The sequence below is a fragment of the Stegastes partitus genome, unplaced genomic scaffold (genome assembly GCF_000690725.1).
Source record: "Stegastes partitus isolate 25-593 unplaced genomic scaffold, Stegastes_partitus-1.0.2 Scaffold504, whole genome shotgun sequence".
NCBI classification, from domain to species: Eukaryota; Metazoa; Chordata; class Actinopteri; family Pomacentridae; genus Stegastes; species Stegastes partitus.
This window is the reverse complement of record NW_007578235.1, coordinates 304272-327437: the sequence shown is the minus strand read 5'-3', so window position 1 is coordinate 327437 and position 23166 is coordinate 304272. Positions and strand designations below refer to the sequence as shown.

At 44.3% G+C, this 23166-nt stretch overlaps 2 protein-coding genes across 2 annotated transcripts; one reads left to right on the top strand and one right to left on the bottom strand.

The window, feature by feature from the left end:
- Positions 1-1769: 1769 nt before the first annotated feature.
- Positions 1770-7922, top strand: LOC103361443 (high-affinity choline transporter 1-like). Its single transcript, XM_008287521.1, has 8 exons — positions 1770-2222; positions 3952-4068; positions 4770-4925; positions 5026-5174; positions 5267-5410; positions 6650-6803; positions 6955-7172; positions 7386-7922. Exons 1-8 carry the CDS (start codon positions 2039-2041, stop codon positions 7920-7922), a joined length of 1659 nt encoding a protein of 552 aa, XP_008285743.1. The 5' UTR covers positions 1770-2038.
- A 4097-nt stretch (positions 7923-12019) lies between these two features.
- Positions 12020-19235, bottom strand: ankrd1a (ankyrin repeat domain 1a (cardiac muscle)). The gene is made up of 9 exons (XM_008287517.1): positions 19068-19235; positions 18028-18192; positions 16513-16641; positions 16179-16286; positions 15994-16092; positions 15220-15318; positions 14995-15093; positions 14433-14531; positions 12020-13502 (listed from the first exon to the last, which is right to left on the bottom strand). Exons 1-9 carry the CDS (start codon positions 19092-19094, stop codon positions 13419-13421), a joined length of 909 nt encoding a protein of 302 aa, XP_008285739.1. The 5' UTR covers positions 19095-19235; the 3' UTR covers positions 12020-13418.
- Between the last annotated feature and the right edge of the window lie 3931 nt (positions 19236-23166).

Sequence of the window (23166 nt, the reverse complement as noted above, 5' to 3'; positions counted from 1 at the left end):
CTAAAGTATGAATTATTAACTGCACTTCAATACTGGAGTAAACTTAGCGCCTATAGCACATAAAGAGGAAGGAAAACTAAGCATTTAACAGACAGCTAAGACGCTAACGTAACGTCTTTGCTGCTAAAAGTAGAGAAACTGCATCGGCGCTTGTTGATAAGGCGGCTCTGCCCCCCTTCTCGTTTTGTTGCTTAACAGCATTAAATCAGGGTCGATGTAATTTGGCTTTTTTAAAGAGAATTTTACAACAACAACAAAAAAGGGACTCTTACAAATTAAAGTGAAAACAGATTTCTACAGCCTGATTTCTCCACAGTAATGTCAGTTATAAAAATAAATCTAAAACATAAAATAATAAACTGCATAAGAAAAGCATCAAGTTAGTGTTTGGTAGAACACCTTTGGCCACAGTTACAACATCAGCCGTGGGCGTCTGGATCAGGGAGTCTCGCTACTACATGTTCTTTAAAATAAGGATCAGTCAACTCGGATGTTAACGGCTCTGCTAAAAGTACTTTAGAACAGGAGCAGCTCTGTGCGGCAGAAACACAGCTGATGAACATTTAACAGTGTTATTAAACTTCATCACAGTTTGCTGCCACGACAGAAACAAGACGTTTGCATGTCAGAGCAGAAACGCCCAAAAGCTAAAAGTTAATCACATACAGACATAAAAATGTTTGACTACTGCGCTCATTCCTCACTAACCAGGCATGTAATGTCTGCTAGCAGCCCAAACATGGAGCTAACTGAACTAAAATCAAGTCCAGTTTATTGTCATGGCGCTTCTTCAGGATCCAATCACTTGAAGCAGTTTAAATGAAGAAGTGTTTGCATGTCTGGATCAGCAGCTCAGCGTTCTGACAGCTGGTGGCATGAAGCTGCTGATCATTCTGGAGGTTCTTCCTTCAACGCTCTGGAAACGTTTGGCTGATGGCAGCGGTTCAAGCGGTTGATGGAGAGGCTGTGAGGAGTCCTATACAAACAGGCTCATGATGTAAAGTGACTGGCTGGGACATCGTTGCCTCCTCCATGCTTCATGGTGCGAATGCTGCGTTTGCGGTGACGTGCAGTATTAAAATAGAACTGAATAAAAGGCCTTTATTGACATTTTACAACTTTACAAGAACATTTGGGAGCAATCCCTCGTCTTGGTACAAACAGAATACATCCAACATGCAGACATGAGCTCGGAGCAAAACAAACCCAGATCACTGATGTAGGGATATTATATAGTTTGCAGTGAGAGATCAGTTCTTTCTTGTACATCGGTAAAAACTCCTGTGTTTTGTCTGAACAGACCTACAGCGCCCCCCAGAGGACAGCAGGGTGAACAGCTGGCTGCCGGGGTGAGCGGAGGCCTGGATTATTTTATCAGATGTGATGGGGTGGTGTCAATATTCAGCGTGAGGTCTGACAGATGTGTGTGCTCAGGAAGGTAAATGACCGACTGTGTCCACCATGTCTCAGTTTCTCCTCAAGTTCAGGATGAAAGAAGAAATAGAATCAAAACCTCAAGCATGGGACACATTCACTCACAGCAGCATAGATACAGAGCTGCTGCAGATACAGGGACATTCTGTCATTTATGGTGAGAGTTCAGGTCTTTCATGGCACCTCTGTTCCCCCTCATGTACTGACTTAAGTACACGAGGATCCAGAACTCAGTGGTTGACTTTTCTAATACGGTCAGTGACCGAGGGTCTTGTGATTTTACATTTAGGTTGATTGATCAAAAATGAAGCCAAGATTAAGTTTTTCTGTGAGAACCAGAGTTTATTAAAACACCAGACAACATAAAACAACATCAACCATAGAAGAACAAAACAAGAGTGTAAAACATCTAACCAGAGCGACTCTCGCTCAGCATTTAAGATGTTAAAGAAGCTTTACAGTGACTAAACCAACCAGTTTCACCAGAGGGCACTAATATGTTTTTGAAAGCAGGATTCGGCTTTTCCAGTTTTCTTCTGGAATGCTGTCCTTCATTCGGTTCCTCGGTCGCTCAGAGGAGAGCAGCTAGTGCAGCTCAACCATCATGGCTGTGAATATCCCAGGCGTGGTAGCGATGGTGCTTTTCTACCTGCTGGTCCTCGGGATCGGCATCTGGGCTTCGTTCAAGTCCAAAAGGGTGCAGAAGAAAAGCGCAGCAACCCAGATGGAGATGGCCCTGCTGGGGAACCGGGGAATCAACTGCGTGGTGGGGATCTTCACCATGACAGGTGAGGAACACACAGCTGAGAGCAGGGAGCTGAATGATGCTTTTAAAACCGAACAGCAACGGAGCAACAGCCTCACTGAGTAAAGGCTCCAAAATATGGCTTCAGCTGATAAGCAGGGACGAGGAATGTGAAAACAAGAAGGGCCTCCACGTTATTTTGGATGTTAAATCACAACAAAGACAGAAGGACCGGCGTCTACAGCCCGTAATAAACATGATTTTATTGCCCAAATAGGATGAACGCTTTAAAAGAGTTTGACAACATGCAAGTGGTTGAACTAGAAACAGGACAGTGATGGTCTAAATGTCTCTGATTAGTTTAAGGTGGTGGTCGCATGTTAACGTAAATCAACTGTAGATGGTAGAAAAGCTGCAACAACATCAGCAGACTGAACAAAACTAATGTTGTAGTTTATGTACTTCATACAGTGAGTGAGTCTGTCTGTTATTTGACTTGTAGACTGACTGATTTCTAACTCTGGCCATTTCTAAGCCTGTGGACAGAGAGGAGAAGTGCTGGAGGCTGTTTGGTGCTTGTTGGGGAGTTTTAGGAGTTTTAGGAGAAGAGAGAAGAGAGTCCACGAGCCCAGAACAGTGTACAGCAAAAACAAAAACACTTCCCTTTTCATTTTAGGTCTCCATCGTTGGGGGGAAATGTAAGACTTATATGTTAATATCTCAATTTATTTTACTTTTCAACAAGAGAAGATAAATTATGAAGACACGTTTTTATCACCGTGGCGATAATGTTGACAAACAGCATCTGTTTATTTTTATGTTGGAGGCTTTACTAACACTTGCACTTATTATACTTTAGATATCCAGTAAATGACAGCGTCTTCTTTTCTAATTCACGACAGAAACCCAGTGAACCAACAGCAAATGCCCTTTTTACAAATGATCCATTCAGCAGTGAAGAAACTGTTCTGCTGTTTGTTTTAGTCTTAACTGTGGACACAACATGACGTAAGATAATCACCTTTATTTTTACAAACTGATGTCCTGTTATAATTTTATGTTATGCAAAGTTCACTTATATGGGCATTTCAAAGTAAAAGCCCCTAGTTAGCAGGATGCATTAAGATACACCACACTATCAAAATAAAAGTTCTGAAATGTTACAACGGACGTACAGGGAATCTGTGATTTGCTGGCTTTTTAAAATAAACACACTGCTTCATGGTTTCCACCTGTGCTGGACTGAAACAGAATCTCCAGGAGCTGACCAAACAGAACATCTTCCTGTCTCTTTCTCACACACCTAGGGATGGACAAACCACCTGCATGCTTGGGTTCACTGTCAAAATAAGAGTTCATGCCCAGTAAAAGAGCTCAGTGAGTAGTTCTACTGAAGCCAGCATTTATTATTAGTAATATTTAAGTCTTAATTCCATAGTCCACAAGAACACATGGTATTTACAAGGAGTCGCCAGTCCGTGAAGTGTGCTTGACTTTCAAAGTAAAAGCTTGGAGATGTTAGAAGGAACTGACCAGGATTTGGAAAATATGCTGCCTTTTCAAAATGAAGTGTACCTATATAGATGATACCTTGTGTGTAAATATAGCAGGACAAGTTCAGAAGTCTTCTAAATGGTGTTTTGTCTTCATTGTGTGTGATTCTAAATTAATCAAATTATCCTGGTTTGAGAACTCAACCTTTGGTCTTCTGTTCAACAGCCGGCATTTGTCTATTAAACAACCTGCTGTGTTTGTGTTGATCCATGTCGTAGCTACATGGGTTGGAGGAGGCTTCATCGTTGGCTTGACTGAGATGATGTACACACCATCTATGGGACTGACCTGGACGCTGATTATGGTGTCAGCATACAGCACATCGTTTGTTCTTGGTAAGACTTTAACATTACAGCTGACAGAGTACGTCACATTTGCATGTTTAAAGTAACACAAATGTAATCAAGTAGTTGTGATAGTTACTGTATCCCCCTGATGAATCGCCACCTTATCGCGGTGGAGGGGTTTGAGTGTTCCTGTGATCCTGGGAGCCATGTTGTCCGGGGCATTAGCCTCTGGTAGGGTCTGCCAAGGCATATTGGTTCTGGGGGGGGGACCAGACAAAGAGTCCCTAGATGACAGCACAATCAAGGAAAGCCGCCACCTCGCCTGGATCAGGCCCGAAGAAGTAACATGGGGTCACTCCCCAGATGGCCCACCACCCACAGGGCAGAAGATCAGGGTCGGGTGTTATGCCCACTGGGTGGTAGGCAGGAGCGAGCGTCCTGGCGTACCGCCCCCTGGTGGCGTAGACTAGCTCTGGGGACATGGAATGTCACCTCACTGGCTGGGAAGGAGCCAGAGCTGGTACAGGAGGTGGAGTGCTACTGGCTAGATATAGCAGGGCTCACCTCCACCCACAGCAAGGGCTCCAGAACCAAACTCCTGGAGAGGGGTTGGACTCTCTCCTTCCCACAGTGAGAGGCGCCAGGTGGGTGTGGGGATACTCACAAGTCCCCCCAGCCAGAGGGTGGCCTTAGCTTTGCCATCACTGCATCTTTTCTAATTGTCATGTTCTGTCCTGTTCTGCATCCAGGTGGCTTCGTGTTCGTCAAACCAATGAGAGAGAGAAGATACCTGACGATGCTCGACCCTTTCCAGGCCAAGTACGGGAAAGGACTAACAGCTGTTCTGTCCGTGGTGTCTCTGTTCATTGATGTGGTCTGGGTGGCCGTCATACTAATTGGTCTAGGTAACTCATGTTCACACTATATCTATTTATGTGAGTTTTCATTTACTTCACCTGTACATGGATGGAACATAGTGTAAACATGACTTACTGTCCTTGGCAGGAGCAACCATGAGTGTGGTCTTGGACCTGTCCTACGCTGTGACCATCTGGATCTCTGCGGCCGTCGCCATCACCTACACCCTGCTGGGAGGCCTCTACTCTGTGGCCTATACAGATGTTATACAGCTCATCCTCATATTTGTGGGCTTGGTGAGTCTGACATCCTTTTTTTATTTGTCAAAACTGCACAAGACGTCTTCTTAAGTCATGCATGATTTTTTTGTGTTGATTTGTCCGTGCAGTTCATCTGTGTTCCCTTTGTCATGATGAACCCTTACTCGCTGAGCATCAGTGACACTCTGATGAACAACACCTTACACGCTCCCTGGATCGGTGCACTGCAGCTGAAACGGACCTGGATCATGATCGATGACTTCATATTCTGGGTAGGATGAAGCAAAAATATGGAGAAGAATGAATCCAAAAATATCTTTAATTTTAATTAAAGAACCAGATTTGCTCTGGACAGGAACCATCATCTAAAACAGTATTTCTTTACAACTTACAGCGCCTATAAAAGGTTTTCATTCCCTTTGGAAGTTTGACTGTTGATGCTTTTCAACACTGAGTCGTGATCAATTTGTTGAGAAGAATTTCTTCTTTTTTATGTCAAAGTGAAAACAGATTTCTTCAATTAAATAACAGTTTATTAAAAACAATATAGGATGTAGATTAAGTGATTGCATAAGTTTTAATTTCCTGAATGTCAGTATTTAGTAGCTGCACCTTTAGCTACAACTACACCATTGATCCTGAGTGGATCGGTCCTCATCAGCCTTACATATCTGGACTGAAACTCTGTTAGGTTGTAGAAGGGTTGTGAGTAAACCAAACACATAATCAGTTGGTTTGAGGTTATCACTAACTTATCTTACTGTCTTTAAACCACCTCAGCTTTGGGGTATATATATATATATATATATATGCTTTGAGCCAGTGTCTTGCTGGAAAACAAAGCTTCTCCCAGGTCACAGCTCTCTTGCAGACTGCATCAGGTCGTCCTCTACGATGTCCCTTTACTTTGCTGCAGACATTTTACCCTCTAGCTTTGCAAGCTTTCCAGGCCAAAGCATGCCCACAGCATGATGATGCCACCACCATGCTCCACAGAGGGAATGGTGTGTTTGTGATGAAATTTAATATGAGCTTTGTTCAACAGTTGTGTCCTCTTTGCCACTTTTCCATAAAGCTTTGCTTGGTGAAGAACAGGCAACATGCACAGTGTCTCCCATCTGAGCTGCTGAAGCTTACCAGTTTGTCAGCGTCATGGTCCCACAGTGTTCTGAGGAGGACCTGCTGTGGGCAGATTGACACATGAACCATGTTCCTTCCTTAATGATGGATCCACCTGTACTCAGTGGTTTGGACATGTTCTGGACTCGTCCTTTTCAATAACATTTCATGAAGATGCTTGAAAAAAAAGTTGAATTGACAGTTAAATTAAATTGACAATGATTTGGTGCTGAAACGTGATATAAGGGGGAATCTACAAGGGGTGAATATTTTGTTGAGCACTCAAGTTAGCATTAAAGATTCTGTATGTGAAACGTACACTTGAGTGCTAATAGCAAGCAGGAGTTTAGTAGTGTTGACTTTAACCCATAATAAACTGTTTTGCTGTCAAGGTGCTGGGCAGTCTGGGATATCAGTGCCTCCACCAGAGAATCTTATCGTCTTCGTCCTCAGCCGCAGCCAAGCTCTCGTGCATTGCTGCAGCTTTCCTGATTCTTGTATTTGGGGTGCCTCCTATTCTGTTTGGGGCTGTCGTCTCATCCACAGGTAATGAGAGCCTCCATATACTGGGCTGTACTGTGAAAACAGGGGTCTATGAAGGGTCTTCTGGGTCTGCATGTCCCTTCTTAGAGCTCATCTCTCAAATTGATGCTGCGACCATGTTTCAGTCTGTCCTCCTTCTGTGTCCATGCTTCAGACTGGAACCTGACCTCCTATGGTTCTCCATCTCCGTATGAACGTGGGGAAGCAGCTCTCGTCCTGCCCATCGCCCTGCAGCACCTCACGCCACCAGTCGTCTCCATCATTGGTATTGGATGTGTGGCGGCCGCCGTCATGTCATCAACTGACTCCGCTTTGCTTTCTGCGGCTTCTGTTTTCTCCTCCAACATTTACAAGAACATCCTGAGGCCTCAGGTGAATTTAGCCTCTTTTTTTTCCCCCTTTTTTAAACAAAAAATCACTCCGTGTCACCAAAACTGACTGTAGTCAAGATGTGCCATTAATTCTGAAAGAGAATAATCAGAAAGCAGAAAGAGAATAAAGCGGCTCAATGGAGAAATTATGAAGGATAAAAAATACAGCAGTCAGTCACTGACAGTTAATCTGTTCCTCTTTCTTTTCCTTCAGGCATCAGACAGAGAGATTCTGTGGCTGGTCCGTGCTGCTGTGGTTGTTGTGGGTGTGGTCGGTACATCGCTGACCAGCCTGAACAACAGCGTGGTCGTGTTCTGGATGCTTGGTGCTGAAGCGGCCTATATCATCATCTTCCCTCAGCTGGTCTGCGTCCTCTTCTTTAAAGTCTCCAACGGTTACGGGGCTATTCTAGGTGGGCTGCTGGGATTGGGGTTAAGACTGCTTAGCGGAGACGCAACACTTGGACTGCCAGTTGTCCTCCAGTTCCCAGGATGCACTCTTGAGGACGGTGTGTACGTGCAGTACTCCCCAGTGAGGATCATCTGCATGTCATCTGCCATTGCTTTCATCTTGCTGTTCTCCTACCTGGCCTCTATGCTCTTCAACAAAAACCTGCTTCCTGAGAAGCTGGATGTGTTTAAAGTGAAAGTCCAGCACTCACCTGAACCGACGCCACCTGCAGGTGATGCTACAGAACACAGTGACAGTGAGAAGCGGGCATCGGAGCCAATGCTCAGCACAACGTGTTAGCATTCCTGTGTCGCCTTGAACAGCATAGAGACCAGTCAGCACCATTAATTATCCCTTGAGTCCATCACTTGGGACATTTCTGCATCCAAAGCACACAGTGCCTTTGAAATAGTCTTCTATGTCCTGGGAATTACCCCTCTTTATTAGCCTTTTAATGCTGAACTGGTGTTGATATCATTAGACTGTTTTGACAGGACCAATGGGCTGCAGCTGTTATGAATCAGGGGAGATGCGATCATGATGGTGAACACGTGTACAATCACTTATTAAACATTTGACAATTTTAAGTCAAAGTGAAATCAGTTTTATTTGACATAAAAGAGTCTTTTTTTTTTGTAAGTTCTTGTCAAGAAGAAGTCTAATTCAGTTGACCACAATGCTGAAAAGCATTTAAAGGAGAAAACTGCCCAGGACACTGAATACTTTTATAAGCATGGTAGGTACAGTATAGGAGCTGAGTGTGAGCCATTGGCCATACAGGTACTTTAAACTGTTTGTCCTTTGAAGAAAGAAATCACAGTGTAGTGATTTACATCTGCCTGCACTCAGGGGTTTATTCATCTGTGTGTTCGTCTGCAGGGAGATGAAGCTGGGCTGTAGGGGAGGTCGGTGTCTTTTTTCTTTATTGTTGTTGGACTTCTTTTGGTCAGTGGGTAAAATGCAGAAGGTCTTATATGGTCAAAATCCACTGTGGTTGTGTTGTGCAAGTCTTTAACATGTGTGAAGGTGTAAAATTAAAGTTCTGAGGACATGAAGATGCTGACTGCTGTGGTTCCTTCAGCCCATCCCACTCACATAGATGACCTGCCAACGAACACCCCAGTAGTCATCAGTCCATGTCCATAATCCTGTCTCCTGCTTCTACGTGAGAATGAGCAGCTGTCTCACAAGAGTTGCTTCTGCTAACTGTAGAAAGTGGATCGGTTCCAGCCCCCTATGACCCGAGTGAGGAGGACGATGTGGAGATGATGGATGGAGAAGCTTCTGGTGGTAGACACTTTTTTGCACCACTCTGGCAATCACAGGTGCAGAGACAGTTTTCTTCCTGAAGGGGGCGGTGACAGCAGCAGCTACAGATCAGGACTAAAACCAGGAATGATCCGGTCGTGGTGAAATGAGCAGTGCTGCAGGATTCTGGGTGCGTGTGAAACTTTCATTTAATTGCTTCTGAATGGAAGAACTGAAGAAGCCTCTTCAATGAAGGCGAAACACATTCCAGGACAGAAAGAGAGCTCAAGCTGAAGCCTTTAGAATAACAATGACCTGGAATCTAAACAGGCACATTTCAGAGTTTTAGTTGAGATTCATAGGATTTCTGTCATTTAGAGGTGAGTATCTGACGTACCAGAAAAACCACCTCGCTCTTCAGAACACTCTTGCTTCTCTGTGGAGCCTGGCAGACGTGAAGTCATGTAAAGAAAGGTGCAGGAGATACGTTCCTCACAACACACACAGAGATGAGGTTGGTGGTAGAAACACTTCTGACAGGTTTGTCTGGCTGTTTGTTGTGCATGCTGAGACTTTTGGTATTGCATTCTCCTGTCAATCAGCCCGACACCCAGTCACAGCAACAGCATGTGTATGAGAGCGCCTCCTGGTGGAGATATTGTGCCAGACATGACAAACATGAACTGTCTGTGCTCCGTTTTACAACCTGTTGTGGTCACCTAAGCTATGGAGCCATATCTGGTTCTTTTCACTATAATCATGTCGGTGGAGTCGTAAGAATGATTCATTCATTATGAAGATAAAACTGGAAAAGCACCAGATTAAGATTACTGGCAGCTGGGACAGCATGACATGTTCGGCGCTGTATACATCAAACTGAATTAAATTTGGGTTAAATTAAAAGCTAAATACGAATATGAAGTATTTGTAGGAGGTTCTCCTGCAGGTTTCCACCAGAGGGCGTCCTGGAGAACTCCTGCTGTGCTGGGACTGCAGGTGTGTTCTTCACACACCTGTGGTTCATCAGGCTCGTTACTCCCTGGGTTTTAGGAGCTGGCTGCCAGTCACTCATGGCCTGAGTGTTAACCTACGTGGTAACATCAAGCCTCCTCCTGAGTTGTTCTCGTGCTTCTTCCTGAGCCTCTGAGTTATGGCCCAAAAAAAAGGCACCAACATATTTTAAAAGGAGACACAGGGAACCTGGGTAGTTCAACTTTCATTTATTTTATTTTTTTAAACGATTTGAAAGAAAAATGAAAATCCGCCCAAACTCCCCGTGCCCTAAAAAAACAAACAAAGTCAAATTAAAGGTGGACCCGGCAGGTCGGCCAAACAAAACAAAATGATGTGGCACCGGGCCAACCCTATACAGGGCCGTCGAAGCCGGTGCCAACACCGAACTAAAAGAACTCCCACCAACCTAAGGTCCAAAAAACGAAAACTGGCCGGCCGATCCCGCCGGGTCAAACAATCTAAAAATCAAAACGAAGAGATGCCAGGTCGGCATCAGCCAGGCTGCCAACGTGGCAGTTGGGGAGCGAGAGCGCGCACGGTCCGAGGCGCGCTGCAGCCAGGAGGAGCCGGGAGGTGCGATGATTGGGAGGCAGGAGCAAGAAGCGAGAGAGAGAGGACAAAAATCCAGCCTATTTATAGGCGGAGCAGTGGCTCTATCAATTACCGGAAAAAACGGAGCTAAACATGCTCCAGTAACACAAAACGAGGGGAAAATATGCAAAACTAAATAAAGGGTAAAAAAAAATGTGCCCCCAGCACATAACACTCTGAGTAATTGTTTTTCTCCCTCTCTGAAGGTTTTTCCAGTGTACCTGCTCCAAGCATGTGGTTCCCACAACCTACCTGCTCCAGACCTGAGTTTTCTCCGTTGCTTCCTGGATCATCTGCTCATGACTGGTGATGCTCCTGCTTCCCTCTCACTCCACTGCACTGACCACCGCACGGCCGTCCACAAAGCCACGCCCCCACCTGGATCAGTCTCACCTTTACACATTTTAACCTCTGCAATAAAATCATTTTCCTGCCTCCGTTTCTGAGAGAGTCTCTGTGCATGTGGGTCAGAAACCTTAACGAAACCATGACAGGTTTGTGTCTGAGAAACTGTAACGTTTTTAGAACCTGAATGAGTCTGGCCTTGGTGCATCTTTTAATGAATTCTCTGCAGCTGCTCATTTCACAGCTTCTCTGTTGTTGCATTAATTGCGACGGGGTTCACTGCAGAATACAATCACTGATGTGCTCCAGGGCCGCTGTGCAGCAGTGCAGGGATTTTACAGCTCACAGAAGATCGTTAACCGACGGCCAGCGTGGCAGCTTTCCATCTGACTCTGATAAAGTCTTAGTGCCAGGATCAGGTTTGAGTCAAACTAGAGGATCTTATCGAAAAACGATGTGTGTGTGAAACGTGGGGAAGACTCCACTTGTGAATTCATGCTCCTGATTTTATGTTCACCTTCCATGTGTTTTCATCACTTCTTCTTTGGACATAGACTAAACACCATGAGGTGCAAGTGGAGATCACATGCAGCAGTTTCCCTGAGGTCTCCACCAAAGGGATCAGCCTTGTTGGCGTAAAATAAAATCGATGTATAATCTTATATAAATTAATAATTTAGATATTATATGTGATTTAACAAAACAGAAATTCTGGAAAATAAAATTGTTAAATGTTTACTTCCTATATGTTTATTTTCTCTCTTCAGTCATGGCTTCTATCTGTAAAATAATAACAGTAATAATAATTTAATCACTGTGTGACTTGACAGTGAAGTGGTATAAAAGAATGAATCACCACTTTTTAGGGTTAACATGTAAATGATTGTTTTTTTATTATTATTATTCTTATTTTCTCAGTGATTTTAATGATTATTATCTGTAACAACAAAACAGGGAACGTCTGTAAAATAACAGCAAACTGCTTTTAAAAAATACAATAAAAACCTGTTTTAATTAACGGATTTATTTTTATCCTGCCCTTTGATTTATTGACCTTTTACTTGTATTTGGTTGAGTTTCTGGTGAAGCTTGCTGCCTCCCAGTGTTTTCAGATTGATCAATTTATTATTATGATCAATACGTTGTGCTTTTGTTTCTGAATCCTAACAGTCAGTTTGTTTTAATGCTCACAAGACATCTTCATTTCAAAATCTGCTTTATTTGTTTCATATCCATAAATACAAGGCAAAATAAACATCTTTAAAAAATAAAATAAAATACATGGAGGCCTGTTTCAGCCACATAGACGCTCGTCTAACATCCTCTCAACCAACGGCGACTCTTCAGCTCGTCCTCTCTCACACTTTATTGTTTTAGACATAAAGAATAAACTACAACTAGAAACAACATCGTCAGTGCAAGTGAACTAAACTAGTCAGCAGCTGAGGCGTCAGGGTCGCCGAGCAGCAGACACGAAGCCGACTGGAGCTCAGTTTGTGCCACCGAGGCGACCCTGGATCAGTTGTTTGGACCTCAGCAGACCAAACAGAAAGTCTGAACTCGATGATGTTCAAAGGTTGTTTGGACTAAACCTACAAAGAAATCAATGCTTCAAGCTTTTAGGGAATCTAAGCTGCAGATACACAGACCCAGAAAGGTGTTTGTTCTGTGCTTGAATGCACGCTGCAGGAGAAAAGGTGCATTTCTACAAGAAACCAGCTGTCTGTGGATCTGCAGATCATCAATGGAAATAAAGGTGAAAGTGGAGAGATTCTTCTGGACGTGACTCAAAAACCTGCTTCTTCCATCTCATCTCTCAATCTTAAAATACATAAGACCAAAGATTAAACAGCACACATCATCTACTAAAACAAAAGGCTCAGTTCTGTTCACTCTGGTTGGAGTGTGTTTGTCTACACTGGCTTTGATGCAGACTGCAGGGAAACCAGCTGACGAGCACCTGGAACCACTGAAGCAGCATCTCTCATTTCAGCTCAATGTCGTTCATATGTTTGGTTAAATCTGACCATAAATATGCATGAAACCAGCTATGAGTCTAGACAAGCAGCCACTCTGTCACTAAACCTAATGTCAGTAATCAATAAATAGTCACCAACCTGCTGACTTCAACTCAGCTTCAAGTAAAGTTAAGAAAAATCATCTTCATACCGTCAGCCGAGACATTGTCCAGCAACACGTGGCGATCAATGAATCTATCAGAGCTAATGATCACATTATTAACGGCGTCCTGATCAGATTTCACATTGTCGGTGAGAGGCTGCTCTCCACAGTGTGTCTACGTGAACGTCGGCAGCCCTGCAGGTCGAACCATCAGGCCAAGGAGCTGCCGGTTCAAATCCCTGAACCAGGAGGAGGCGAGTAAAATAAAGTTCTAAGAGATCCTCCAGCAGCCGGTTTCCTGAGCGACTCCGTAAGAGTGAGTCAACACGAGGCTGAGAAACACGTGGAAAAGCTTCCCTGGATGAGTGTTTGGTTCATGGACCTCAGAATGGACCAGAAAATACAGAATGAACCCCCTTCTTAAACCTCTTCTCCCCGAACCAGCCAGCAGCTCCGTCTGCAGCCTGCCTCTGGACTTTACTTCTCCTCGTTGCACTTGTACAGGAGGCTCTTGGCGCCGTTCTGCCACGAATACAGCGACTCCATCGGAGTCTTTCCATCCTGCACAAGAGACCCAGACAATAAAACAGTCAATAAACTGTTACAGTAAAGCTCTTCCTGTAGAGTCATCCTGTAGATGAGCTCCTCAGCTCAGTGGTGGTTCCTTATGACGGGGAACTTCACTTTTCAGGTTTTATTACAGCACTCAGCCACTTTATCTATACTTTGCTGCTACCTGGAGGAGCTCCACCACATCTTAAATGCACTACAGACAGCACACATGGCACAGCAATGGTTAATTTAAACCCAAGACAAGCACTTCCTGACAGACTCGTCTGTTTCTGCTTTGTCCGTCCAAGTGTCTGTAAAGTCTGTGAGAACAAACTTATTGTCTTTATGCAGCTTCTATTGACTAGAACATGTTGTTTTCTTGTTTTACCTTCATCTTAATCATCCTAATTCAGATTCTTCTTGTTTCTATTTTTATTATATCAACACAAGAGAAGTAATTGAAGTAAAAATCTGAGGAACGTCACAGGAGCTTGTTTCCGCCTGACAGCATGAAACTTTGGACTTTTTGCTCCTTTTATAATCTTTGGGTTTATTTGTGCAAACCTTAGAGTCATTTCATAAAACACTGATAAACCTCAGAACATGTACAGCATACGTATGAATCAATCAGTACCACTGGTCCAGTAAGACAACAGTCCAGTCTGATGGGTCTGTTCTGGTCATCACTGCCTTGTTTGGCTGTTTACATGTTTCTATTATTTAAAGGAACCACTTTTATTTCTGACACCTGAAGTGCATTTTGTTGTTTCTACTTCTCTAATTTCACACAATAAACTGAACAGCTGGTCTGAAGGTCTTTACTCCTGCAGCCCTCAGCAGCACGGTGCTGCAGGTTCATCACACTGGGACCAGTGGAGCATTTTACTGGAAACTTCATGCAGCGATGATGGTTCTCTGGGTTCTGGGAGGTTTACTCACAGAGTTCTTGGTGCTGAGACTGGCTCCGTACATCATCAGCAGCTTGATCATCTTGAATCTGTTGATCCTCACGGCGTCGTGCATCGGAGTGTCTCCGTCCTGCAGGCGGGAAAGAAAACGACAATTCAGTGAAGTCTGACAATATGAATGACTTCTGACTGGTAGCTGGCTGCTGTCCATCCAGCCATTATCTATACGTTATCTATACGTTATCTATACATTATCCATCCACCGCTGAAGCCTCACTAGCTGATGTGTTTTAGGGGAGAAGCATCACTGTGTGCTCATGTCACTGCAGTGTCTCACAGCAGGGAACATGTCTGGACCACTACTGCTCAGATCCCTGATCGTTGGCCCGCTTCGACCAAACGCTGAGGACAGAAGAACTCAGCAGCTGCTCACCGTGACTCAGGTTTTACTGCTTCCATAACTTGGCACTAAACACAAAGCAGCTCTTGCTGTTTAATGAAGACGTCATAAAACTTTATGTTTAGATCGGTGTTGTTGTGATTTAACCATCTGCAGCTCCAGCCTGATGGACTCTGATGTGTTCACTTCTTACTCTGTCTTTGGCGTTGACGTCGGCGCCGCAGTGGATGAGATGCTCGGCGCACTCGCAGTGTCCCGTCCTCACGGCCACGTGGAGAGGAGTGCTGTGCAGCTGAAGAGGAGACAGACAGAGGAGAGAAATATCCATAAACCCCGTGCACTGCTGTCCATCACCACCAGACGGCGCTACAGTAAAGCTGATCTGCAGACTTCCTGCTCTCGATCTTTGTGGACCAACCTTGTCTCTGGAGGTGAACTTGGCTCCCTGGTCCAGGAGGAGCTGCAGGGCCTCCAGGCTGCCTCCTCTGCAGGCCCAGTGGACCGCCGTGGCCTCCAGCTGAAGCAGACAGACAGCCAGCGGTTAGACTGACGCTGAGCTGGATGAACTTAGAAACACAAGTTCTCCTGCTGCCTCAGAAACGCTCTGAACTGATCATCATCTGATGAGCGTTCAACAAACTGTAAAGTCACTGGTTTCCTTTGAACATTTTCTCTATTCAAGGTGTCATGACTTCAGATGAAGTGAGGAACCTTCAGCTGCAGATGTTGAAACCACTTCATACCAAACACAGCATGTGAGGATCCTTCTAGTTCCTCTGTTTGGTGCATTCAACATGAATCCAACTCATGTTTAGCACAGTTTCCATTATTATGTTTGGAAACAACCAGGATTTAAGACGTCTTAAATCAAGAGTTCTTCAAGCTGCAACAGAAGACTTCCAGGAGACGTTTAAGTCTCAAAGCAAAGCATGCTGGGAAATCTGCTGGTTTGTTTCTCATAAAACATAAACCACTGAGTTGATTAAAGTCACAGCTCATCAGCTTTAACTCAAATCAAAGTTAAATTCTACAATTATCTGAAAACACCAACGAGGTGTTTAAAGCTGAATTATCTTGATGATGTATTTACATTAAGACGACAGGACGAGGTCCGTTAGAGCCACTAAATACCTGTTTAATGCTTCACGTGTATGAAAGAACGGACAGAAGGAGTTTGTTTTAACCCTCTCACCTTGTCTTTCTTCTCGATGGCGGCTCCGGCCTCCAGGAGCGTCTTCATCACCTCAACGTGACCTTTGAAGGAGGCCTTGTGCAGCGCTGTCCTCTGGAACTGGAGGTCAGAGCACAAAGTTCACCTACTGACCACTTCATGCACCTCCTAAATGAGAAGTCAACGTTTCTGATCAGGTCACTCACGTGGTCGGCAGCGTTCGGGTTTCCTCCATCTTTCAGGTATTTCTCCACCACAGGAAGTTTGTTCTCCATCGCCGCCGTCAGAAACAGCTTCTCATCCACAAACTCTGGCTGCAGAACACACAAAGTTCATGTAGATTTAAAATGTGGCCAAAGAAGCGTTGATGTTCTGCTCCAACAGAAGGCTGCAGGCGCTGCAATGAAACACTGGAGCCGCTGTGACCCGGTGAGATGAGCATGAAGTGAGCTGCTCCTCTCCAGCACATGTTCCTCGTAGGAAAACTTCAATCAAATGTTGTATTTGAGGAACGTCAGAAGCGTCTGATCAGACTCTCACCACAGTCTCGGGCTCTGGCTGCCGTTTCTTGTGGACCGGAACCTTCCTCTCCCTCCTCTTCTTCCTCAGCTGCAGGATGTTGAACAGGTCGTCCACCGTCTCCAGCTTCAGCCGGCCGCTCTTATCCGTCTGACGGAGGCAAGAGAGACGGGTTCAAGCACAGCAGCAAGGAACAGAGACCAGCAGCTGCTACTGGTCTGAGTTCTGTCCCAGTAATGATCCAGTGAAACCACCAGAACCACTGCAAAGGCAGTAAAAAACACCTACATACAAAAAGTAAAGGCTCACGAGAGGATGTGTCAGAGTGCATTTAAATCTGCAAACAGCCAGTAAATTGTTTTAAATGTCAGCAAATCAAATTAATGAATAAAAGAAAATCAAAGCAGAAAGTCTCAGGAGGAAAACTGCATAACTGTACTTTAAGCAGTACTCTAGTTTGATCCTGTACTCCATTAAATACTGCATAGACCAGACCAACAGACACAGTGCAGCTGGACCAGGTGCTGGACCAGGTACTGGACCAGGTACTGGACACCCCGTCTGAGTCCGGTCCAAGTATTTAGAAAATACTCAACATAAAATCCTGAAAAACTGAATGATGCAGCTCTTACATGTTTAGATACCTTTAAGGTGTCCTAAACATTAAAATGCACCAACTAATGTAAATATCATCATGATGAGCACAGAAGTACCACCAGGTGTTATCCTCCCAGCTACCTGCAGGGGGCAGCATGACCCACAGACACACTGACTCCATCATTTAAACTGGACTTGTTGTCAGTCTGGTGTGAAATATAACAGAAATAGCTCTGCTGAAACAGAAACAAAGAATTAAGGAGGGACTAATTGAGGAACCGGTGGACCATGATGACGTATGAGCACCGGCCTGCCGTCTATATAATCATTATTATTGTATATAGTACCATTATAATGATATAATACTGGACTGAGTAGTAGCATTAATGACACCATAGCTTGTTGCTGCTGCTTCACTGCAGCAGAAAGCCTTCAGCATGGACACATTTAACCAGAACTCATGCTTTACTCCAACATGAAGTCCTGCACCTCTCTGGAAACAGCACAACCACGACTAGAAGGAACTCAGAAATGTCTCGTGTCACTACTGATGAGAACTTTAATGTTCTGTGTGGATGTGAAGGATGGGGTGAACACCGCCTGCAGCTCAGCCCAGAAGGTCCAGGAGTTTTTGTAGCATGACTGTCGGTCACAACTGAGATATGAATGACTTCATGGCTGCACTGAGGAGGACAGAATTATTTGTTTTTTACAGATCCTAGGTAGAATGAAAGCTTTATTTTTAGCACATTTTTAAACAAGATTTGTGGAATAAAGTGACTTTGGTTAAACATCACAGTTCTAACCCATCGGAAAGTTGAAAATCTTTCTGTTTTTGCAGTTTCTGGCTGATCAATGGTGTCATTTCAGCTTTTCTGGGGGTTAAATCCACATATTTAACGATCAGAGTGGTACAGCAGCTGCAGTGGCGGTTCTTACATTGAGAGCTGCCACGCTGACCTCCTCCTGCTCGCTGTCGCCCTCCTCCACCTCCAGCTCCTGGTGAGACCTCCTGTCATCCTGCTTCTCCTGGTTCACCGCCGCCTCGTACTGGCCTCCCTGGAAGCCTTCGGCCTCTTTGCCCTCTGACCTCTTGCCGGTCACCTGGAGGAGAAGACGGGTGATGAAGCTGAACCACGGCTTGGTTTAAACTACCGACGAGGCCGTGAGCAGGTTAAACACTGACGTCTGAATGGAAGCTTTTCTTTTTGTGGTCCTGCTGTGAGCTCAGACACACCGGAGCTCCTTAATGAGGTATATCTCCCATTACTGAACCACCTGAAACAGCTGGTGGCCTGAGAGTCTGTCCAACAGCTGCAGGGTTCAGTGGAACACATGAAGGTGGAATGTGATGAATAAAACAGCCAAACTGCTCGTTACTTAATTAGCTTCATGTCAAATTACCTTTAAGTTGTAATTAAGCTTCCTGCCCTCTTGGCTCACAAAGTAAAGAGTAATTAATCAATAGCTTTAGATTAATGAAGAGCATTATGTGCAAAGATTAACATTTATTCTCCTTTTCTTTTAGAGATAGTTCTTATATGAGCTGCTCTTCAGTTCAAGTTGCTGTAAAATCTCATGACAATGTTGAATTTAGTGATTTTTCTCTCTTGTGACATCCAGCAATAAACATCTGTGTACAAATTATTGCTCATTCTGCTCTCATGCATATGAACGTCCTTATTCTAGCATGTGAACAAACTTAATCTAGTTCTGAGAGTCACTTAACATCCTTTGGTTTTATTGCAAATAGGATTATTCTCATTAGCATTTATTCATTTCTCTATTCTTTACATATATTTTATATAAATACTTGTTTTTGGCTAAAAATATTAAACTGAACCAACAAACCATGTGATACCAAATAGAAGAGTTCAGAAGAAATAAAAAAAAGGAATATTGAGCAAGAAAAATATACTTTATGGTTAGAAAAGCCATCACACTTCATCCTGACACACAGCAGCAGCAGCAGATCTTACCAGCTCTTCAACGCTGTGCAGGCCCATTCTTCTTCTTCTTCTTCTTCTGCTTGATGTAAAGTGGTGTATGAGAGCTGTGGATGTAGCTTTAAGTCCACCGGTCTTCCCTCTCCTGTGATGTTCAGTCCGTCCGTCTGTCCGTCTGGTCTGTCTGCAGCAGCAGCAGCAGCTCGGGCCTCTTTTATAGCTGTGGCTCCTGTCACTCAGCTCGGATCACATTACTGCGCTCATGTGCCACCAGCATCCGCCCTCCCAGCTGCAGTCCTGCCCTGTTTGGACTCATGGAGCTGCTGCTGGCCTTTCTGTGTCACCGAGCACAGATGGGAGGTGAAGGACGAGGTGCCACTCTGCTGCAAACACTCAGAGCTGCTCATCAGAGGCGCTGACGGGGCTGTGAAAGTTCTCCTATATCGTATTATTGATATCTGAAGAACCTGCCATCGTCTCACACTGTGGACAGTTTGGATGGATCTGTTCATACATCTGTCCCTTTATTTGTCCTTTTCCTGTGTGTAGCTGCAATAATTAGAACTACAATGCTGTCAAAAGGATTTTAATTCAGTACAACACATGTAGGAAGAGCTGCTTGTAATTTTATTATCTAGTTCAGTTCAGAATAATTTTATCAGTGATCCTCAGAGAGGCAGCGAATGAGAAATGATCACAAGCTTCTACTGTGTGAATCCAACATGACCACAAAGTGAAAGTTTCCTTATGGACACACACAGTTCATACAGCTTTTAAAAACACACTTTGTTGTCTTATCAAACATCACACATAACACCAGAATAATGAATCAGCTGTTTCTTTAACGTAGATCAGAGAAGTGCATCCTGACCTTCTAACCCGATGTGACAAACGACCAAACACAGATCAGACAGATCAGACATGGCGCTTTGTTCTCACAGCTCCTTCAGCTTCCAGCTGCAGCTTGTTGAAATTAAACCTAAATGTTTAATGTTCTTTATAATGAACATGCATTGCGTTTTCTTTTTCTCTAACATTTTAAATGCAGAGTGGCTCATCTTCTCCAACACACACCATCTCTGCAGTGTCCCGTCACGCTGGGCATGCGGCCACAGACATGCAGTGATATCACCTCATGGTGCTGCTGCAGGAATAAATAGTCACACTTCCAAAACGTCTTCCTGCTGCAGGGCGGCCAATCACAGGCCAAGGTGGGAGGTCAGCGGGATGCCGGACGGACGGACTGACTGGGTGACAGTCAGACGGACCGACTGTCTGTCTGACCGACTAACTGAGACGTCACATCAGGTGCTCTCTGTGCTGCTGGTAAATGTGGTGGAGCTGCAGATGACACAGCAACGTACAGGACACAGTGTGACACCTGAAGCTATGTGACGGTCACACGCTGCATGAGCTCACTGGTCAGAGACCTAATGCCAGACCTAACGCAGGAAACAAGAACTCAGTCAGAGGATTGAATGCTGTTGTGATTTACAGCTGGTTGAACTTCTGCCGGTGCTTTCAGCTCCGTCAGCACACTAACAATAAAATAACTAAAACAATGACAGAGACATCAGATATGATGTACCTGTGCAGGTGTGTTTTTAAAGCTTTCTGAAGTGAGACACGGACTCAGCAGCTGCTTCTCTGATCTGTGGATCCATCGGTGCAGAATAAAGACGAACCGTGTAGGGATTACCAGCTCACTCTAAACTGAACTCTGTAAAGCCACCAAGCCAATAAAATGATGTTATTGAAACTTCAGTGACGGTTCTGATTGAACACAGGTGAAGCTAACGAGCTGAACAGGTAACAGATAAAACCAGTTAACTCCAGGTGAAGTGGGCTTTTTGCTCCAATTCGATTGCAGTCATTTAATATTCGGTATCTGCTACAATCCTTGAGCTTCATGCTGAATAATGTCATATTTATATCATGTACATTTCAATAACGTTCTTATTTCTAAAGTGTTCTTTAGCATCGCTGCCACTCACATCATTTTTCAATTCCAGTTTAAAGGTCCTGCTTGTTGCTGGGCTTTTCACCAGGAGATGGACGTTATGTCTTTTGTTGGACATTTATTTTTTCACTTATTGTCCATTTATTTTGTGACTGATGTTCAGGCACCAAACTGGTCGGTTACGTTCCAGAAACATTGGTGGTTTGAGATCAAACAAACCTTTTTACAGCATGTTACACGACAAACAGCAGCTGAGAAGGTTCTGCTGCAGACGTATAAGATCTATTTCTGACATTCACGTTGTTTTATGTGTCTCCTAAACTTCTCCATGTCTTATATGTCTGCATAACGCTGAAGTGTGTTTAGATGCGATGCCATGGACACGCTGGCCGCCTCGGATTAAAGCTCTGAAGCAGCTGTTCAGCATCAGGACCGGTCCAGAAACCAGCAGAAAAACTCATCATCATGAATGAAAACATCAAGAAGGAGGAAACAGAAGCAACGTCCTGACGTTTCACACAGAATGTCTGCACTGTGGTTGTTGTTGTTGTTGTTGTTGTTGTTGTTGTTGTTGTTGTTGTTGTTGTTGTTGTCGTGACCCCTATATTCCTCTGAAAGTGGAATTCATGGCTGCGAGCTAGTTTTTTTTTACTTTTTTCTGACTCTGACCTTGTGCTGGAACAGAAGTTAGAACCGGTGGAGCCTGTTCAGGACGGAGACCTTCACAGTTACTGAACATCACTCACAGCTTTCAGACACAACGTCCATGTTTTTGCTCCGGTGCACGGCTGCATGAAGGGCAGAGGGAGTCGGACTGAACCCGCAGCCTGCTCACAGCCAGAACCATGTGCGCTGAACAGGGGTTTCTGCAGATTAATGATGTAAATTAATGATGAAAGCAGCTCCTGTGAAAGTAATGCAGATATTCAGTCTCCTTTGATTTGTGTTGTGTTTTGGCGTTCAGGGTTGAGATCCTGAAAGATCCCGTTGACAAGGAGTTCACTTCATAAATATTCATGCAAAACTATTAACTTTATTTAACCTTCATGGAAATGTGTGAACTGCACAAACCACCCTCAGGATGTACTTTCTGAATCCACCTAGAAAGCGACGACGGCTAAACACAGAACAAAAAGAAGAGACTGAAGTGTTTCTGTGTGAGGTCTGGATGGAAACGAGCAGATGGAGAGTGTCCAGACTGAGCTGGGGCCTGATTAGACTCCACACATGTGCAATTAAAACAGAATCATTGTTTCCTGTTGCAGGTTTTGTCTCCTGGTGGTAGCAGCAGTTTAGCAGCACTAGAAAGGAAGTGAGCTAACAGGAACAGGAAGTGCTTTTCCATGTGATCAGAGAATCACAGAGCATCACTCGTGTTTATCCTGCTTCAAACCGGCTTCATCCGTCAGCTGTTTACATCTGCATTAGCCTGTTCCTGTTTCTAATGGTGACACAGTGGTGAGAACTCGTGTCTTCATGCTACACGCTGCACGTTCTCCTCATGTGTGTTCTGCTTTATTGCATCCTGGGTGGTTTGTGTTTATGTCACGTCCATCATTTGTGGGATTAAAGCAAAAACATGTTCATTAGTTCCTTTACAGGTCAGATGTGCTTTCAGTGTTTGTTCAAACTCACCTTTCTTGGTCGGGACTCACCTGCAGGACCAGTGTTTGGGAGTCGAGCACTTCCTGGTTTATGGTGATGTCAGAGTGACATCACTGGGTCAGACCAAGTGGAGGGTGTGTTTTTTTTTCTCCATTTTGATGAATAATTCTTTTGCATTAAAAGCCATCATGTGGTGTTGACTTGGCATGTTTAGCTTTAAGGGAGACGTTTGGAGACGCCAGTGAAGGTGTTTGTAGATCAGTCATCGTGCTGGTTGATGGAAGAGCTGAAGTGATGAAGCTGTGGATGGAGCAGCATGTAGAAGAACAGAGAGGAGCTGCTGTGCCGCCAAAATGTGACTTTCAGTGAGTTCGCCTCACATGAACAGAGAAGTGCTGTAAAATAAGATGTTCACCTCAGTCTGCAGAGTCCCACCACCTTCCTCGACCGTCTGGCCAGACGACTGTTTGTTGGATTGAGTGCTTTTGATGGTTAGTTTGTACAAATGGATGCATCAGTACTTGGTGCACATGGAGAAAGTAGCTTCATGTTTGTTTGCAGTTTTAC

Coding starts and splice junctions, on each gene's coding strand:
- LOC103361443 (XM_008287521.1), top strand. CDS start 2,039: ATGGCTGTGAATATCCCAGGCGTGGTAGCGATGGTGCTTTTCTACCTG. Junction 5,175..5,266: donor TCCTCATATTTGTGGGCTTG/GTGAGTCTGACA, acceptor TTGTCCGTGCAG/TTCATCTGTGTTCCCTTTGT. Junction 5,411..6,649: donor TCGATGACTTCATATTCTGG/GTAGGATGAAGC, acceptor TTTGCTGTCAAG/GTGCTGGGCAGTCTGGGATA.
- ankrd1a (XM_008287517.1), bottom strand. CDS start 19,094: ATGGGCCTGCACAGCGTTGAAGAGCTG. Junction 15,319..15,993: donor CCATCGAGAAGAAAGACAAG/GTGAGAGGGTTA, acceptor TGTCTGCTTCAG/CTGGAGGCCACGGCGGTCCA. Junction 13,503..14,432: donor GTCTCAGCACCAAGAACTCT/GTGAGTAAACCT, acceptor TCTCTTGTGCAG/GATGGAAAGACTCCGATGGA.